This window comes from Coturnix japonica, chromosome 7 (genome assembly GCF_054131305.1).
Source record: "Coturnix japonica strain WE chromosome 7, WE-NBRP24, whole genome shotgun sequence".
NCBI lineage: Eukaryota > Metazoa > Chordata > Aves > Galliformes > Phasianidae > Coturnix > Coturnix japonica.
In genome coordinates, this window is record NC_140669.1 from 17,108,603 (window position 1) to 17,126,574 (window position 17,972).

Consider the following 17,972-nt stretch of genomic DNA (forward strand, 5'->3'; position numbering starts at 1 on the left):
GCGCATTTTAAAAAAATCTCAATTATGGATGTTCTTTTAGCTTATACAGACAGAAAGAAAATGGATGAAAAAGTATTGCAAACTGTTCTGCTTGGGAACATCTGGATTATCTTTGACTTTTTCCCTTGAACATTGCAATTCACAGGCCACTGATTTCAGTCAGATTTGGCAGCTGCACTTTCATTAGCCTTTTTTAGGACTTGACAAGGCATCATTTATTCCTGTCATTTACTCTTCAGTTTTGAGATTCATTTTCTGGCTTCAGTGAGACAGAAACAAGTATTTTATTTCAGAAATACTTTTGGATGGAGGTGAATCCACTCAGTTTTGCATTCCAATGGTCAAGCTTCAAAACAGACAGCATAACTGAATTATAATTATGCTTTATCATCTCAGTTACTCACAGAAGTTTCAGAGAGCTAAGGAGGCACTAGCAAATTAACAGCAATTGAAACAAAGGAAATAACAATAGAGATTTTTATTTATAATCCATTCACATCTTAACTGCAATTTAGTATTTTGCTTTTCTATTAAAACCGTGGCTCTGTGAATCTGAAATGGAGGAGAAATGTAAGTTGCCAAAGAAATAAAATGGGACAACAGTGCTTCTTTGCCTGGCTGAAACACATATAGTGTTGTCTAGACACTACAATTTTGTAGTTGGAACAGTAAAACACTGCAATTACATGGTATATTTATGGTGCTGTCTGAGAAAATAAAGTATCTTAAAATCTGAAAGTGAAAATCACATAGGTACATTTCTAACTGCAATTCAACTGTACATGTTTCAAACTCCCACTGTATACCAATTATTTCACTAGGCCTTATATATACTTCATGTGTGAGGGTGCTGCCCAATGGAGCATATCTGTTCTTGGAAAGTAGTCTAAAATTTAGCTCAACAAGAGGAAAACTAACGTGGACATTAAAAATTGTTTTAAGAAATGGAGGAAAACAGACAGAAGACTAATGTGAGCAGAAGTCTTTGATAATTTCAGACAAACAGTTAATAAGAGACCACTGAGATATGACAACAGGAAAGTACAAGCAGAGAAAGCAAGAAACAGTTGAGGATAAACTGGCAATGGTGTTATAAAAGAGAAGTAAGATCAGCCTTCCCCAGGGTAATTTCTCTTCTGTGATTTTACAGCCCCAAAAATACCAAACCAAAGACTAACTTTCATCCCAATAAAGCATTCAGATTCTGAATGAGGGATCAGTAAATAAGATTTTCTGCCTCTGCCAGTAATCTTCTATGATATACTGGGCAAATTTTTTTTGCTTCTTGTGTTTCTTCTTTACTTTTCTCTAGTTTGTTTTATTATTATAACTCTTATTTTCAAAGACACAAGCATTCTTATCCTTCTATTTCACAGAGAGAGGAATCTTTTAGTTGAAGATCCACAGAAATAAAAATAAGTACAACAGTGACCCCATAAGAGTTTATGGGGTCATATAAGTTTATTACCATATGATTGATACAGCCAGCATGGAACACAGAATTCAATAGTGGTTGATAAAAAAAGCAGTCTGTATTTTCAATTGGAAACAAAGATTATTCTTTATTCAAAATACACATATGTGTGTGTGTGTATATATTGAATATATATATATTTATTATTTTTTTTTTTACTCAGAACTTACTGTTTTTAGTTTAGCCCAGCTCATAGCATTGTAAGAACAAATATTATTCTGATAGTCCTACCTTCCTGGTTCATAACTGAATATTTACTGAAGGAATATATTAGTTGATGGTGGCATTTTTCTGATAGAACTTTATGAGGGATATTATGAAGACTCTAAAGCAACTGACTACATGATCACAAAGACACAATGGAATTTGTTTCCTGTCCTAATCCTTCTTCCATTAAACTTTCTTTCAAAACACTTGAAATTTTAGTCTGGTTTTAAAAAACACTATATGACAGGAATCATGGTAGATTACAACCGGAGTGAAAACAAACAAGCACCACCTTTCTAGTGGACCAAAGAGAACATAACTAGGAAAGTTTAGAAGAAAGTTAATTATAATATATAAAGCAGTATAGTAAAAACAGGGTTGGAAGACAGAAAAGAGCTGATGTAAATCAATACAATGATGTGTATTGATTAAGAGAAAACTGGCATTTGTCAGAGGCAGATTAAATGAGAAAATAGCAAAGGATGTAATCTAGTAAACAGAAAAATAATACAGACCTTTTAAAAGCACGTGTTTTGAGAAGTGTCACTTCTGTGGCTGCCACAAGACATTACTACATAACAGACTGCAGTACGCTGGGAAAGGGCAAAAACTGCAAAGTAGCTGATAGCGGAGGAATGGACAGGAGAAATATTAAAAAAAAAAAGAATCAGGTATGAGATAAGCACGTTCTTTAAACCACAGAAGACAAACTTCATAAGAAATTTGAGTGTCCTAAATAAAGTTAGATTTTTGTCTTTGACTTTAGCTGGGAAAGGATTTCATCTTCTCAGGGTATCAGTGAAGGCCTTTATATAAACAGTGCATAGAATACAACAGCATTAAGTGCTGAGGAAACAAAAAATACGTTTTACCTGTCTTTTTCTATAGTAGATATTAACACACCAATTAATAATCTGAATTATAGCAGCATTTTAAACGTAAAATATAGGAAAACATCCTGTATTTATGTTCCAAATAAACTCTGATGGTATCTAGAATCAGGCATACTATTTGTGTCCTTATAGACATTTAACAGCAGTAAAACTATGCATTATCATGTCTTCCCTGCTTTTTCTGGAGTGCAGAGTTCTGACGCAGCTGTTGAGATCCGACATTCTGATTTCTCCAAAGAGAGCTCTAACAAAGAGCATGACAGCATATTTGAGTTAAGCGAGCATTACCTACACCTGGAGTTTTAAAAAGAGTCATACAAAATTCTGCAGGGCTTGAATATCCAAATGTTAGAAGATATTTTAAATAACTAAATAAAGCTTTTAAACAACTTTTAAATAACTCAGCTGGGAAAGAAAAATATTTTGTAAAATAGTAGAAATACAGCAATTATAATGAGAAACTAAAAGTTAATTATATATGCGTTAACACGACATCAGCACTACATTTTAAAATATCTAGAGTGGTTAAACATAGAAGAAAATTACACTTGCATCAAGTAAGACCTCTGTTTCTCTATCAGTGTAGGGTGGTTTGTGTTCTTTTTGTTTCCATAGACACTTCAAGCTGCCTGTAAGTCTGACACATTTGCATGCTAGAAACAGATCATGGTTCATCAGCTTGCACAATGAAGCTACCTTCTTGTAATTCAGAACATCCTCACCCAGCACTTTGTCTATTATGTGAATAGCCTGATAAAAGGGAATCTGATATAATCTAAACTGTGAATGAAGAAACCTAGATAATGCATTTTGACTAATTTAACAAAATTAAACCACATGAAGTCAAACAACTTTAGTCAGACAGGTAGAAAGATATAAGATGTTACAACTATTTTTACCTAACAGTCTCAGAGACTGCACTACTGGATGCCAAAGCACAGGAATCAGCTTTCTCAAGAGGAAAGTTGTTCCTGCCCCCCTCAAGACAACTAAAGCAAGGTTTTCCCAGAGGAAAAATATATTTAAGATATAAGCTCTGCCCTTCCAAATGCACAAGCGTCACTTCTAAACAAGTTCTCCCACAGATATGTTTTATTTCTCCCCTATGCCATACACCCAATTTCCTGATTTTCCAGCTACTATCTAAGATAATACCTCCAATTATGCTAGAGAAGACTGCACCGTGTCCTCCCTTCAAGAAATGTTTAAGATGGTATTGGAGTTTTTGCCTAACAGCCTAGCTAAGGTTATTAGTTCTCTCCTACATACATTATCTGCACTCCCAGCTATACTTACACTGACTTTAGGTTCCAAGGTCAAACTAGATCAGTATCACCGTGTGTAACTTAATTTATATCAAGTGGTACATGTAATATTTTATGCATCAAATCCAATAGTGTGACTGAAGAAGAGTATTTTGTGAGCAAACATGTTTCACCTCAGTTTTATGAACACAAGAAAAGGAAAGTCAGTTTGTTCATCAGAATCTTCACCCTTACTAAATACTACCATAAATAAACTGCTACATTTTCCATTTAAATCTTTCTTAACATAGCTTTCAGTCATTGGATCTCATCAATCATTTGCTAAGTACGTTAAAATAACAAATTTAAATATCTCTACCCTAGAGAAAACAAGAGCTATGTTCAAGTTGCCTTTGACATTCCCTTAGATTTGTTATAATTTTTTTTCCAATATAGCTATATACATTCTTTCAATATTACAAATATAAGAATTCTCATCAAGAATAATCCCAACTTTCCTGAAAATTTCACTTGGTTTTGATCATTTGTGCCAACCTTTCTTCTCAGAGAGTCTTTTTTTTTCATCATGTCCTTAATATTATTTTTGAAGGGTAATTAACAACACCAGAAAAATTGGTCCAACGTTGGTCTCATTCAGGCCTAACAAATAAAGGAATTATACTACTCTCAGATTTCTCCCTATATATGAAGTAAATCTTTCTAACACAACACAGACTAATGTCAGTCAGAAAGGACGTAATGAGGTCTCTAGTCCAATCCGCTGCTTAAAGCAAATGCAGCAACGATTTCAGTTGAGGTTGCCCAAGTCTTTTGCAGTTGGGTATATTCACACTGGGAATTTACTGTCAACCAATTATATCCACGTAATTACTGTTGATATCACAGGACCAGGCAAACAAACTAACTCACTATGCCATTATTTACCACCTCTTTCCATTTTTATTTTTCTCCTTTTTCTGCCTGTTGGTTTTGTTTTGGTTTTGTTTTTTTTTTTTAAAAAAAAGCACAATACTACTTTGACCTTTGTAAAGCCAGCATTCAACAGTCATTTAGCCTGACTACATATCAGTTTATATGTAGAATGTGGTCCCTCTGCTCAGAATGCAATACTTGAAGTCTCACCTTGGAGTTATTCTAAGCCTCACAACTGTGCTGAACGCTTGCAGCTCCTAGAAGAAAAAGCTGCAACACAACTATAATCTGAATGGCCTTTCATTAGCATAAAATAAATCCACAGAAATCATTATTAACTATCTAAATACCAGTTATCAAGATTTATAACCAGTGTCTACTTCAATAAATATTTCCTTAAAATTTTTATGAGTTCTAACTTATGATTTCACCTGTGATAGGAAAGAAATAAAAGACATTAATTGTTAATAGTAAATGTGTAGGTATGCTTAATGCCTTATTACCGTACTAATCATGACTAATGATTAAATATACTCCTTGGAATTTTAACATTAATCAAACTGAAAACTGTAACAAGCAAATCAATACCTTTCAAGGCACAGCTCATTTTCACCAAATGTGTCTGCAGACAGTGAGATTATTTGTTATTGCATGTTTCTGGAAAATATTTACTACAAAAATAAAACAACAATTACACATTTGTTACAGTCCTAAAGATAATTACAACCATGTTAGACTCTCACTAGCATCTAAAAAGTTTGGCTTCCATTTTCTTTTCCTTCTATCATTAATGAATTAATTCCTTTACAAATATGAACATCAATATTCTATTTCTGAGGAAGGCATCTGTTTTTCAATTATATCCTTTGAAAGGCTGTGGTACTGTGAAACGTGTGAGGTGTCTTATTCTCTCTGTAATACTAAAGTATGTGAAAGATTATCTTTTTTCAAGCAAAAATCTAATTCAATATTTTTAATCATTATAAACAATGTCAGCTAACAAATTCCAACATTAACCATTGGCTAATGGTCTGAAATGTAGTTCCACTTCTTCAGGATTGCACTCAAAACACTAACAGAATTGTATTACCTTCCTTGAAACAATAAGTTCTAGCTGGTATCTCTAAGTCACAGGTATGGCATATTGCTTGTATACTGATGGCATTTCAAAATCATAAGCTGAATACAAAATAACTCACGAGAAAACAAGCTTTGTGCACAGCAAAGAAAGAATAAATGTGTATAAAAACATTTATAAAAAAATAAACATTAAAACAAGGAAATAGAGACACACATTGGGTGGAGAATGGCTTGAGAGCAGCCCTGAGAAGTATTTGTATTTGGGATTTGTTGATTGATGAAAGATTCAGTGTGAACCAGCAAAGCGTGCTTGCAGCCCAGACTTCTGGGCTGCATCAAGAGAACTCTGGCCAGTAGGTCTAGGAGTTGATTTTGCAACACTACTCTGCTCTTGTGCGACTCCACCTGGAGTACTACAACCAATTTTGGAGCCCCCAAAACAATAAAGACATGGAGTTGTTGGAGCAGGTCCAGAGGAGGGCCAAAAGGTGATGAGAAGACTGAAGCACCTCTACTTTGAGGACAGTCTTAGAAAGCTGGGGCTCTTCAGCCTGGAGAAGAGAGTAGCCTTTCAGTAAGTGAAGGAAAACCAGGGAGGAAACAGTTTTGAACTAGAACTGGGTAGATTTAGACAAGATATCAGGAAGAAACGCTTTACTGTGAGGATGGTGAAACACTGGAACAGGTTACCCAATGGGGCTGTGGATGCCCCCTCCCAGGAAGCACTCAAGGCAAGGCTGGATGGGGCACTGAGCAACCTGGTCTGGAGGACACAAACACAAACCATTCTGTGATTCTATGAAACATTACAGGTAAAATAGACAAGTCTACGCATATACTCCTAAACTGCTGTTTGATGTGGATTTAATCTTTGATTCTGCTCCAGTATTAAACTAAAACCTGAAAGGCAACCTCTTCGCAGTTTATCCTTTTGCCTCCATGAATGACTGATTAAGATTACCAATTCTTACTATTAAAATGCTTCTCTCTAAAACTGAATGGCATAAGGATGAGATGTTGCCTGAACATCATTAGCATTATGGCTCCAAACTTGCTTCCCCATCTTACCATAATTATAATTGGTACAGTAACTCTCTATACCACAACATTTTAATTCTAATGTTATATTCTGCAAGGTGCAGTGCAGAAAAAAACATCCTCTCTGAAGTAAGCATGAAACTGAAAGTCATGCTAGGCTGTTCAACAAGCAGCAATGACTACAAGCGTCTTGTGAACCTAGGTTGTAATGCAAACCTACCTAGAGGAAGTTTTGTGTCAGAACATCATCTGTTCTCAACTGTGGATGAATATGACCCCTCAAAACAATGTAAGGCAATCTGTAGGCTCTGTGTACAAGTCGCAACACTTGGTATTTGTTCTCAGCAGCAGGAATTCAATGTTATCCTTCTTTCTATTATTCAGAGAATTTAACACACTAATAAAGGCTTCATTTGCAGCTGTTTCAAAGGAGATGGGGTGGAAGGCAATGATTTGAGTTTACACTATTTAAATCCTGATGGCCATTTTGAAAGGGGAGCGTAATGCAATTTTAACAGACTCAACGGACTCTAAAGAGTCTGCTTCATGCATGCTCACTTAATACTGAGAGAAGACGTTCTTAAAATTTCAAGCAGGGAAATCTGCTCTGGTTACCTTGGAGATAAACTAAAGACAAAAATTGCACATAATTGTTGCTGATGTCACTGCTCTCAATTGTTTCCAAGGTTACAGAACATCTCACATAATTGTGATGTTTCATTTCTAGCCTGAATTGAAAGCCCATTTTCTGTTCTCAGTAAACTGTTTAGTGCTGCAGGTAATCTATCTAAACCTTATCTAATAAGGCATCAGCAGCATCTCAGCAACCTCTAGTAATGATGCAGATTTATATGTCGAAATTGAAGCTACTTTGTTCTTTACTGAGCAATGAGTCCTAGATTATCTCTATTTTTAGCCTAAGAATTTATTTCCATAACAAAGTATATTAATCAATCATATAAAAATAACTGAACAGTAAATGTTTTACTACAAAGCAATGTTACATGTGAATTATCTACCTGGAAGGAAGCTGTTCTCTTGGCTGAATAGTGGAAAATTGGCTGTTAACTATTCATAACTGACTGATTTCCTCACTGTCTTCAAACTCATTTTAAATGCAGAGCACAAGTATTTCACTGGACTAAAAATAAATAAATAAATACTTAATCCAGGCCAGACTTCCTTTGTTACAACCTCTAGTTTGCCATGCACCATAGCAAGAACATCCTTAAAACCAGTAATCATTGTATGTTGGAGTAATATCTTGTCTTCACAGTATTACTTCCCCAGAAATACCATATGCAGCGCTGCTATCTGCTACGTACATACTATGTTTGTCCATATAAATTCTCAAGGAATTAAGAGAAGTTTTAAAAACATGTGAAAAACAATGTATTTTTTATTTATGCAATTGAAGCAAAGTTTTGTAACTAGTTCTACCTCATAAATCCAAGTAAGCCACATTTGATATTCTCACTTCTCCTAAATGAGACAACAGTTAGGTGATGGCCATCTACCACCTCTCCTTGTGCTGGATGTGCCTTTCATCACTTGACTGCACTCAGACTGCAGGGCTTGACCTTGTCAGCATGAAATTTTCCACTAGAGCAAAACAAAATGGCACTTACTATATCTTAGCCGTCTGCTATTACTTATGCAATGGATTTTGAAAAGTAGTAATTTACCTTAGAAACTGGTTGACTAAAGCAGTTTATGTGCATTTAATGCATGAAATGAACAGCATATGGAGTCACTAAAAACATCTGCTAGGCTTTTCAGCTTCTACCTACAGCTCTGGGAGGGTTAGAGTGCAGCACTGAGAATAGAACAGAATACCAGAGGTGATTTTTCTCTTGTTTGCTCAAAAAACAGCTGAGGGCTGAGCATGTTTATTTTCATGATTGTTCATTTGCATTTCTCAATGAAACAGTACATATGATTTAGTTCTTCTGTAATTCCCATGAATGTTCTAGGAACAAATACAACAGCAGGAACATTTGCTGAAATGGCTCGTTCTAAATGAGCGCTGAAGAATATAAAGACAACACCCTTCTACTTGTAATTGCCTGTATTCACCAGAAAGACAGTCAGAGGAGAACCTCTTTACCAGTCACAAAACATCAACTACTATGCAGGCCAAGTCCTCTCTAACAGCTGAAACAGAGAATGCTTACAACACAAACTATTCAACAAGCCACAGAGCAAGAATTATCACCTCAGTTTCAGCTGGGAGGGGATTGTTTTCTTAAGTGTCTTCTTTGACACTGTGTTTTGGTTGTAAGAAAAAAAATAACGTTGATAACACACCAATGTTTATAGCTGTTGCTTAGCAGTGTTGTATGGAGCTAAGGACATTCCCCTTACTCAGCTAACAGTAATGAAGGGCTGGGAGGGGACAGAATCGGGACAGCTGACTTCAGTTGGCCAAAGGGCTACTTCATACAATATGACAACATGTGGCAGGAGAGTTTTGAAGGAGATGAGAGTTCATCTCTCTCTCTCTCTCTCTCTCTCCTGCTGCTTGGCAGGGTAGCAGAGCATCAGTCAACAGGTGCTGAGCAAGTGCTCGTGCATCACTTGTTGTATATATTCATCATAATTATTCTCCCTTTCCTTTTCTCCATCTTAGTAAATAGCTTTATCTCAACACACAAATTCTACTCAGTATTTTTTCATTTTGATTCTCTCCTCCCATCCCAGTGGGAGGGAGAGAAGCAAGTAAATGACTGTGCAGTGGTCAGCCACCTGCTACATTAAATCACAGTAGCTACAATACATCTGAACAAAAAAAAAGCATCTGCAAAATCAAGTTCCATTTGTATATAATTTATGAATAGGAATAGAAAGACAATCAGTGAGATGACACATACAACTACATTACTGTTTGTGTGTTAAATAAATAGCTTCAGAAATAGAGGAGGGAAACTGCATAAAGCTAGTTTAATTCTGGAGCTGATTTTCCACTATCTCATGTAGTACACAGAAAATATTTATTATATTTTACTACCTTTTCAAAAATATTAAGATGATACAAGGTAATGGGGAACAGACCTCACTTTGCTCTGATGTCTGTTAAGTGAATTTTTTTAGACCTATTGCTAGACTTGAAGGAATATTTATCTATAAGTTTGATAAAATCTTGGACAAAAACAACTCTCTCTGCTTTTTAGGCATAGATAATATAATGAAGATAACACTACTACCAGCCACTCATCACTCAATTCAACCCTGACACAAATATTTTCTGATATTATCCAGTTATATTACCCAAAATATAGAATATTTGCAAAATGGTCCAAAATCCTCATTTTGCACTGGTATATATAACCACCCTTTCCAGAGTACAGTGTACAGTATGTATTTCCTCTTTGCCACATTACATTTCATGTCCATTATTTTTCTTTGGAAAATTTCAAATTGCTTCTACCTTATGTGATAGTATTGGTATGATGTAATACTTCTCACAAGATAGCATGATTTGAAATATTTATGGGTCTATTTTACTTTAAAAAGCCGGGGCCTAGTGATATTTGACGGACTCTGTAATATTTTGCCAAAACAGACACACCTAAGTAATGGCAGCAGATGGAATAGGCTAAAAGTGTCAAATCCCAAATTACTAACTTTGCTCAGCCACCTTCCCTTCATAATTTAGACCCTTCTGTTGGAGATTTGAGAATATATTTCTAGACAGATGACATGTTAACAGAATTGTTTCATGGTTCAGTGTCTTCTCAGTATGATTTATCTCTTATCTGTAGGCACTGGAGGTCCCTTTTCAGGAGATTTATGATTTAGATCCAAGAATTCATTTTGATGAGGGATAATATGTGTATCACTGCAAAACAGAACATTAACATTTGCTATAATGTTTCCTTATCAGCAGTTTTAAGAATAAGTCTCATGCATGTGGTGTCACAACTGCTCCTAAAGCAATGCACATTCGTATAATAGAATGAATGAGAAATGTATCTAAAATTGTAAATTTCTAAAGTTTACATCAGTCAATAAGTATACCTTTTTCTTTCAAATTCACATTTATGCAAACAAAATTTAGGTCCAAAAGACTAGTCTCTAATGAAATTTCTCACTTAAGATATAACTGATGTTAAATTTTCATTTCCTTGCTATCAGATATTTATTTCAGGCATTGTGGTCTTTGTAGGAACAAGAAATAGGAAAATGTGTAAGTACCCAGACAACAGCTCAGCGTACAACATTAAAACTTCATATCTTAAAAAATAAAATGCAGTATTTTCAGAGCTGCTCTTCATTCAGCATCTCCTACACTGAAGTAATAATCAGATATTTGGTGAAGTGGAGCACAGTGAAGAAACCTGTGTCTCATGCCTGAACAGAGATACAGAGTAAACTCTGAATGTTAACCTCTCTGAAGTGCAAATTATTATTATTATTATTTTGATAAATTAAATCTCTAATATTTTCTTATGAAAGACTTAATGAAACTTTTTTATTGCTCTGCTCAAATAAGTTTCTGGTAGTTGCAAGACAGGGTTCTAGACATAAGAAACAGTGTATGTGTGTCTCATCTAGGACAATGTTCAGTACTCTTATGTCATCAGGGCACTTTTGTTACCCACTTCAAACTGCACACAGATAGTAGTTCCAGTTTAAAATACACAAGAAATGAATGCAAAGCCAAACTGAACCAGTTCTCCATTCCCACTGTATCCAAGAGGTGAGGTAAGCTCCATAATTCACTTGAGAGCAGGGTTATCACTGCTCATGAACTTCTGGTAATCACATGAGCCAGCCCTTCCCCCATCTCTGTAGATATGCAGACTTATGGCCTGATTTAAACCTTTGCTGGAGGTACAATAAGCTCAGGCTTATTGTAGTGTGAGTTCTGACAGATGCCCTCCAGACCATGAGGAGGCAGGGACTACTAGTTACTAACACTCAGACAAAGTCTGTTCAGGTTGTACGTACATTCTGCAACTCTTCCCCCTTAATATAAGCTGGTTGATTGCAGCAGAGCAATTTTAAGCCAGAAGATATCCTAGGCACAGCACAAATGCCTCTGAAGGTTCAACAACTGTTTGCCTCACTTAAACTCACTGAGTCCAGAGTCTAACTGCAGTGTCACTGAGCCAAAAACTAGGGCTGAGCACCTCAGATCAAAATTATGATGCAGAAAAGATCTTGGGCAAGAAGCTGAGAGACAAGGACTTATAGTTGGCAAAATAAACAAAAAATATCAAGGTTCCTTCTCTTTTGTTTGGATCTTACAACAGCACTAAGTCATGTGGAGAGAGTAAATAGGAATCAGACTACCCCTTCCTATTTTAAAGCCGCCAGTTTACCAAATAGAGCTGGAGAGTAGCACACACAAATAAAAAGGAGGGAATTCTTCAAATAAGATAGACCTAAACTGTAGACTTTCTTGCTGCTGTTTGTTATAGCAGATGAGAAACCCACTCTGGGATACTGACTGAAATGATCAATAAACATAACATTTGCATGTACAGCTTCAGACACTATGAAAGCGGAAAAGGAAAAGGTGCCAGATCCCCAAGCTTAGAGGATTTTGGATTGAACAATTTTGACAGTTTAGGTGCGATGTAATAAATTACCTTCTAAGCTATCAAATCACAGTGAGAGAAGAAAATATCTTTTGGTTGTATTTACTCATACAGCTACCAGGAAAGAACCTCTGTTTCCCATACTCTAGGACCTTATGCCATGTACCACTTACCACAGTGTTATCTTAACTAGATCATATACATAGTTACCAATAGTAAAGTATAGCAATAGCTCGTAAAACACAAAGCATGGTGAAACCCCCTTTTCACAAAAATCACAGAACCACAGAATTATCAAGGTTGGAAAAGACCTAGAAGATCATCCAGTCCAACCATCACTAATATTTCCCAGCTAAATCATATCCCTCAACACAACATCCAAACATTTCTTGAACACCCCCATGGTCGGTGACTCCACCACTTCCCTGGGCAGTGAATTCCAAATTCCTGACCACCCTTTCCAAAAAGTAATATTTCCTAACGTCCAGCATGAATCTCCACTGGCGCAGCTTGAAACCATTCCCTCTAGTTCTATCACTGATTACACAAGAGAAGAGGCCAACCCCCAGCCCTCTACAACCTCCCTTCAGGAAGTCATAGAGAGCAATAAGGTCTCCCCTGAGCCTTCTCTTTTCCAGGCTGAACAATCCCAGCTCCCTTTATTTAGTAAATGTACCCATTATTTATTTCACCAAAATAGCAAAACTGAGATAAAATGATTATGTCGTACAGAGATGCAACAGCAAATACAGAAAGAGAAAAGCTATATATAGAAAATAAAGCCTCCACATGACTTATTCTTTGTATCATCCTATTTCTTGCTGTTACTGTACACTGCCAATGTGACTTCCGTCCTCTTAAATGTTTTGAGCACTGATAAAATTTATAGATACTGCTTCAATATGATGAAGCCCTTCTTCCATCCCTAATTGCCAGGATCTGTTTTACACTTGTGCAAAGGCAACCAGATGAACTGCTGCTTCGGTATGAATAATTCTGAAGAGAGGTGGCAATTCCTGTCTGGGCTGGGGAGAAGGAGATAACTATATGATGCAGAACCTAGCAAAACTGCATCTGCATATAAATAGACTTAATCAGAAATGCAAATTGCAATCAGAAGAAATTGTAAAAGCCTATGATAACTGAGCAGATAAGAAAAGGTCAAACTCTCATATATCTGAAGGTTTTAAACTGTTATTGGCCAGTGGCAATTCCTTTTTTATGACTCAAATGTTGAAAAAACAAATATATGCAATTCCATAATCAATGCCGTACAAGTACTGGATATATTTCCGTTATTATTACAACTATTCTGCTGTTAAACCCTATTTTACACTGTCAATCTCATCTTAACATATTCAGAAAGCATCAATGAAATGCAAACAAAACCAGAAATAGTGAGCGTGAATTAACACAGTTAATTCCACAGTTAAGTGGAAGTAATATCTACCTCCTTTTCATTTCCACATGTCAATCCAGAACTTCACATATCTTAACATCTTCAAGTAGATGAAAAGCTAAATAACTGCTAATGTTTGATTAAACCATCAAAATTGTGTATTTTTTTTCCCACAGCAGCCTAAGACTCTACAAGAGTAACACTGAAAATTGTTAATTAACAGTTTCAAACATTGGCTTCTTCCTTGTTTTTTGAAACAAAGGGTTTTCATATATGGTAGCTATAAAAAACCAAAACATTTGAATGGAGGTATCTAGATATTTTATATGATCTTTCATTGAAGAATAAGATAAATATGCAATTGTGTATCATTACACATTACAACATTTTTGGCGTGTCTTGCTGCAATAAATTCTTAGGATTTCAATAAAAAACGCTTACCTAATACCTCTTTCACGTTTGACTAGTGCTTCAGAACAAACTAGCGAGTGAAGAGAGACATCTAGTGTCATACCTTGGAATTTTAAACAGAGTTTTCACCGGATGCATGTCAAATAAAGGAGGGTCTCCATCCCCGAGTTCAATAGCTGTTATTCCCAAAGACCATACGTCACATCGAGCATCATATGAGTAGTCATATTGCTGTTCACAAGCAATGACCTATCAGAAAACAAAACAATGCATTAACATAATGCACAATTCAGGCCATCCTAGTGTGCCACAGAATAATTTTTTTGATCCATGCCTAAAATCCTAATTAGCTCTCAAATTTACACCCTTTTGTACATAACTCAGTTGGTAAATACCCCACAAAATTTATCAGTAAATTAGAACTTCTCTTAATTGTTGGGTTTTTTTCCTTTAAATACAATGTTTTTTGTTGTTGTTTTTAATTAAGTTCTACGGGATGCTTCATATACCCATGCAAAGAATGTCACTTTATTAAATCCTGCTCTTGAACACACTTCCTGCAACAACCATTGCAAAGGAAGGCACAGAATCTAATTGATGTTATTCTTATTAAATTAAATTCTATGACTATTTATGAGGAAAGACTGATTTGCAGATACTTTTTAGATAAGAACATTCCCACATTCATTTCTGCTTTTTAAAATAAGTATGTATTTTTTTAATTTTAGTTTATTTCTACTAGATTCAAGTAACAATAATTTTTTTAAAACTCTTAGTTAAGATATCATGTACCCTGACTAAGACAAGTTAACAGGAATCTTCCCTTAAACATCAGCAGAGTTTTGAATCATAAACTTGGTGTACAGTTCCAGTTAACTCATTATTTGCATTCTAATCAAAAGCTAACTTTTAGATACCAGCTAGAAACATGACAGTCATTTGAACATGAGATTCAGACTTCTGTTTAAATTTATATTCATCTTTGCAATAGCAAAAATGTCAGTTCACTGGCTTTTTATTCTGGCTTAAGTTTGTATCCTTAAATCTCAGCAGTTACACCAACTGCAGATCCCTGCATACTGTTAATATCTACTTCTGTGATTTTTCTTCAAGTTCTAATTATTGTTACTAATTTGTACTCAACCAGAAGCTTCTGAAAGCATTTCCCAGGGTTGCTGCTGCTGTGTGAGATTATTTATTACTTCCAAGTAATACTTCCAGTTTTACTACCAAGTTTCAGTTTAGGGCACTGCTTTGTGGAAGTACCAACCAAGTCAGCATCCCAGGAAGCTGCTGGCAGGCAGCCATTCGCAGCCTGGTGTAAGGAAATCTTTTCCACAGAAGATCCTGATTTCAGCTCAACATCTCATATACTTTTTTTCCTCCAGAATCTCACCTCACAGGCACACTCCTTGTTCTATTCAACAGGCCCATATGACCATCTCTTCCATCTTACCATCCATCTCTTACTCTGGAATTCATGACCCCACCAGAAAATAGAGATGTTACACACACTATCTAAAATACTGCAGAAATGTATATGATTTTCAAAGGTGGTTGATCACTAGTTTGTTCCCTTTTTTTCCCCAAGGGAACATCTCCAGTGAAAACTTTAACATATTTCTTAGATCTTTAAAGAATTCATTATAACCTTGGTCTCATTCCAGAGATTCCTCATCTCTTGAAAAAGGTGCAGTAGACAGATACTATGCAACTCATACAGCTTTAAATCATCACTCTTATTTCAGAAGCCTATAAGATAATTTCATTTCATTATACTGAATCTTAAAGAGAAAGAAAGAAAGAAATGAAATTCATTCTAAAGGCATGTAAGTCAGTACAAAGAACCAGCTCCAGATGATTTGTTCTAAGGCCACACTTGACATCAGCTGGAATTTCCCCCGAAGTTGAAAGGACACTGGTTTTTCTTTATTATGTTTGTTTCTTTATATAGTTTCTAAAATGTCTGTGTACTCATAGACAACTTTTCAATTAAAAACAAACAAACAAACATGCAAGTCAGCTTCCAAGGCCATGACTCAGAGGAAGCTAGAAGCAGCTTATCTGTAGTTGAGTAATACAACACACTGTGGTCTCCTTCCTCCTTTAAATAAGAAAAATATTTATCTGCTTGGTTGAAAGGCTGCCTAAAGCCCATCTCCTAACATTGACTATGGCAAATGTTCCCAGGTTCTCACTGTTGTGTTGGGTTTTATGCAAATATTTGGCTATTTGTTCTCCAACTTAATGAAGCAGATGAATAGACTTTCATTTTCAAGTGAAGAAGCACCTGTTCAAGGTCACACATCAGCAGCAAAACCAAAAGCACAGCTGAGGCTTCCACATTCAAAGACACCATAACTTGTTACTTTACAAGCGCATCTAAATAGCATCTAACTACAGGCCAATGGCAAAACTTGCGGGTAAAGGGAAGATATACCAGCGCTGTTGGTTAAAAAACAAACAAACAAAAAAAGCTGTTGAGCTTCCCTCAGTTTTACAATATATTACCTACTAAGCAAAAAGGTACGAATAAAGTGTCTCCAGATGCCCTGTGTTCCACCACTAATTGCTACAAATGCGGTAAATACAGTACATGGAGTTAAAAGACTGGCACTCTTACCCAGAGGAATTAAACACTCAGTTTGTTCTCCATTCCAACATCAGAGCCTGAAGTGATTCTTTTAGAAAGGTATTCCCCTTAATCTGCATTCTTTTTGTTTCCAAAAATTCAAAAATTGACCTTATTTACCAAGTATATTTTAAATAGTTTGACTGTAGTGAGATCAGCTTCACAGAAAATGCAGAAAATGAGCTGCTTTTCTGATACTGAGTATGTTAAATGTACATGAGTGTAGTGACCACTTTGGTTTGTAACAAGACTAAAATTTCAGTGGAACTCATTAGGATCTTACCATCCTATGCACTACTAATGGAAGCATCAGTAAATAGCACTAACTTTAATTTTCAAAGCAAGAGTCTGACTACAAATTTATTCTTGGTGTATATATAGACAATGTGCTTTATACATTGGGTAGCAGACAACTCTGCCTCAAAATTTAAAGAAATAGATCTCTCAGTCATAGTTTACAAGCTTAGTCTTTGGGAGTGCTCCAGTTCTGTCTCCACCTCAAAGCCACTGGAACTCCCTACAGAGCAAAAATCTCCGAAAGCCAGATAAAAAAACCTATACATTCATCCTTTCTTATGTTCCTGTCTCTACAGAGAACTCAGAAATGCTTATTTTTTGGGAATATCTGCTCTATCCAAAAATCTAAATCTGCCTCCCAACTTCTAAATCTCCACTGATTCCTGCTCTGCACAGTGGAACCTGAAGGCAGAGAGCCCAGATGAAATTATCTGAAGCTGAAGAACGTGCTACTTCTTTCTCAACCTTATTCAAAGATATCATCACATCTGTACCTGTTCTGTATCCAGTAAAATCCCCACATACTGGTCAAATAGAAGAGGCAGCTTTCACCCCCTGATGTTTTGGGAAGATGTAGTTAATCTTGAGATTTGGCTGTGAACGTCATAGGAACAAGCCCTGAGTCTTTCACTTCAGCATAGACTGTTTACGTGCACACAGCAGCCCAGGTTGCTAAGGAGACAGACCTTTTGTACCAGTTGTAATTTCATCACAGTTTCCCACCCAGTTATACTGCATTAGGATGAAAAACACCCTATCGTCACACAGAGGCACAGGCAACATTATGGTACTCGTCAATACCATTTGTGTAGAGGGTCACA

General features: G+C 36.0%; 1 protein-coding gene across 11 annotated transcripts in view; it reads right to left on the minus strand.

Moving 5' to 3' along the window:
- The window catches only part of MYO3B (myosin IIIB), a 173,196-nt gene that overhangs the window by 119,219 nt on the left and 36,005 nt on the right, over positions 1-17,972 (minus strand). For all 11 annotated transcript variants that reach the window (XR_014947949.1, XM_085552467.1, XM_085552466.1 and 8 more), the window contains one exon: positions 14,326-14,471. Coding sequence is in view for 10 of the 11 variants with exons in the window: in XM_085552467.1 (XP_085408593.1) it covers positions 14,326-14,471 (146 nt within the window). In the remaining variant the exon portion in view is untranslated. The remainder of the gene's footprint in view (positions 1-14,325; positions 14,472-17,972) is intronic.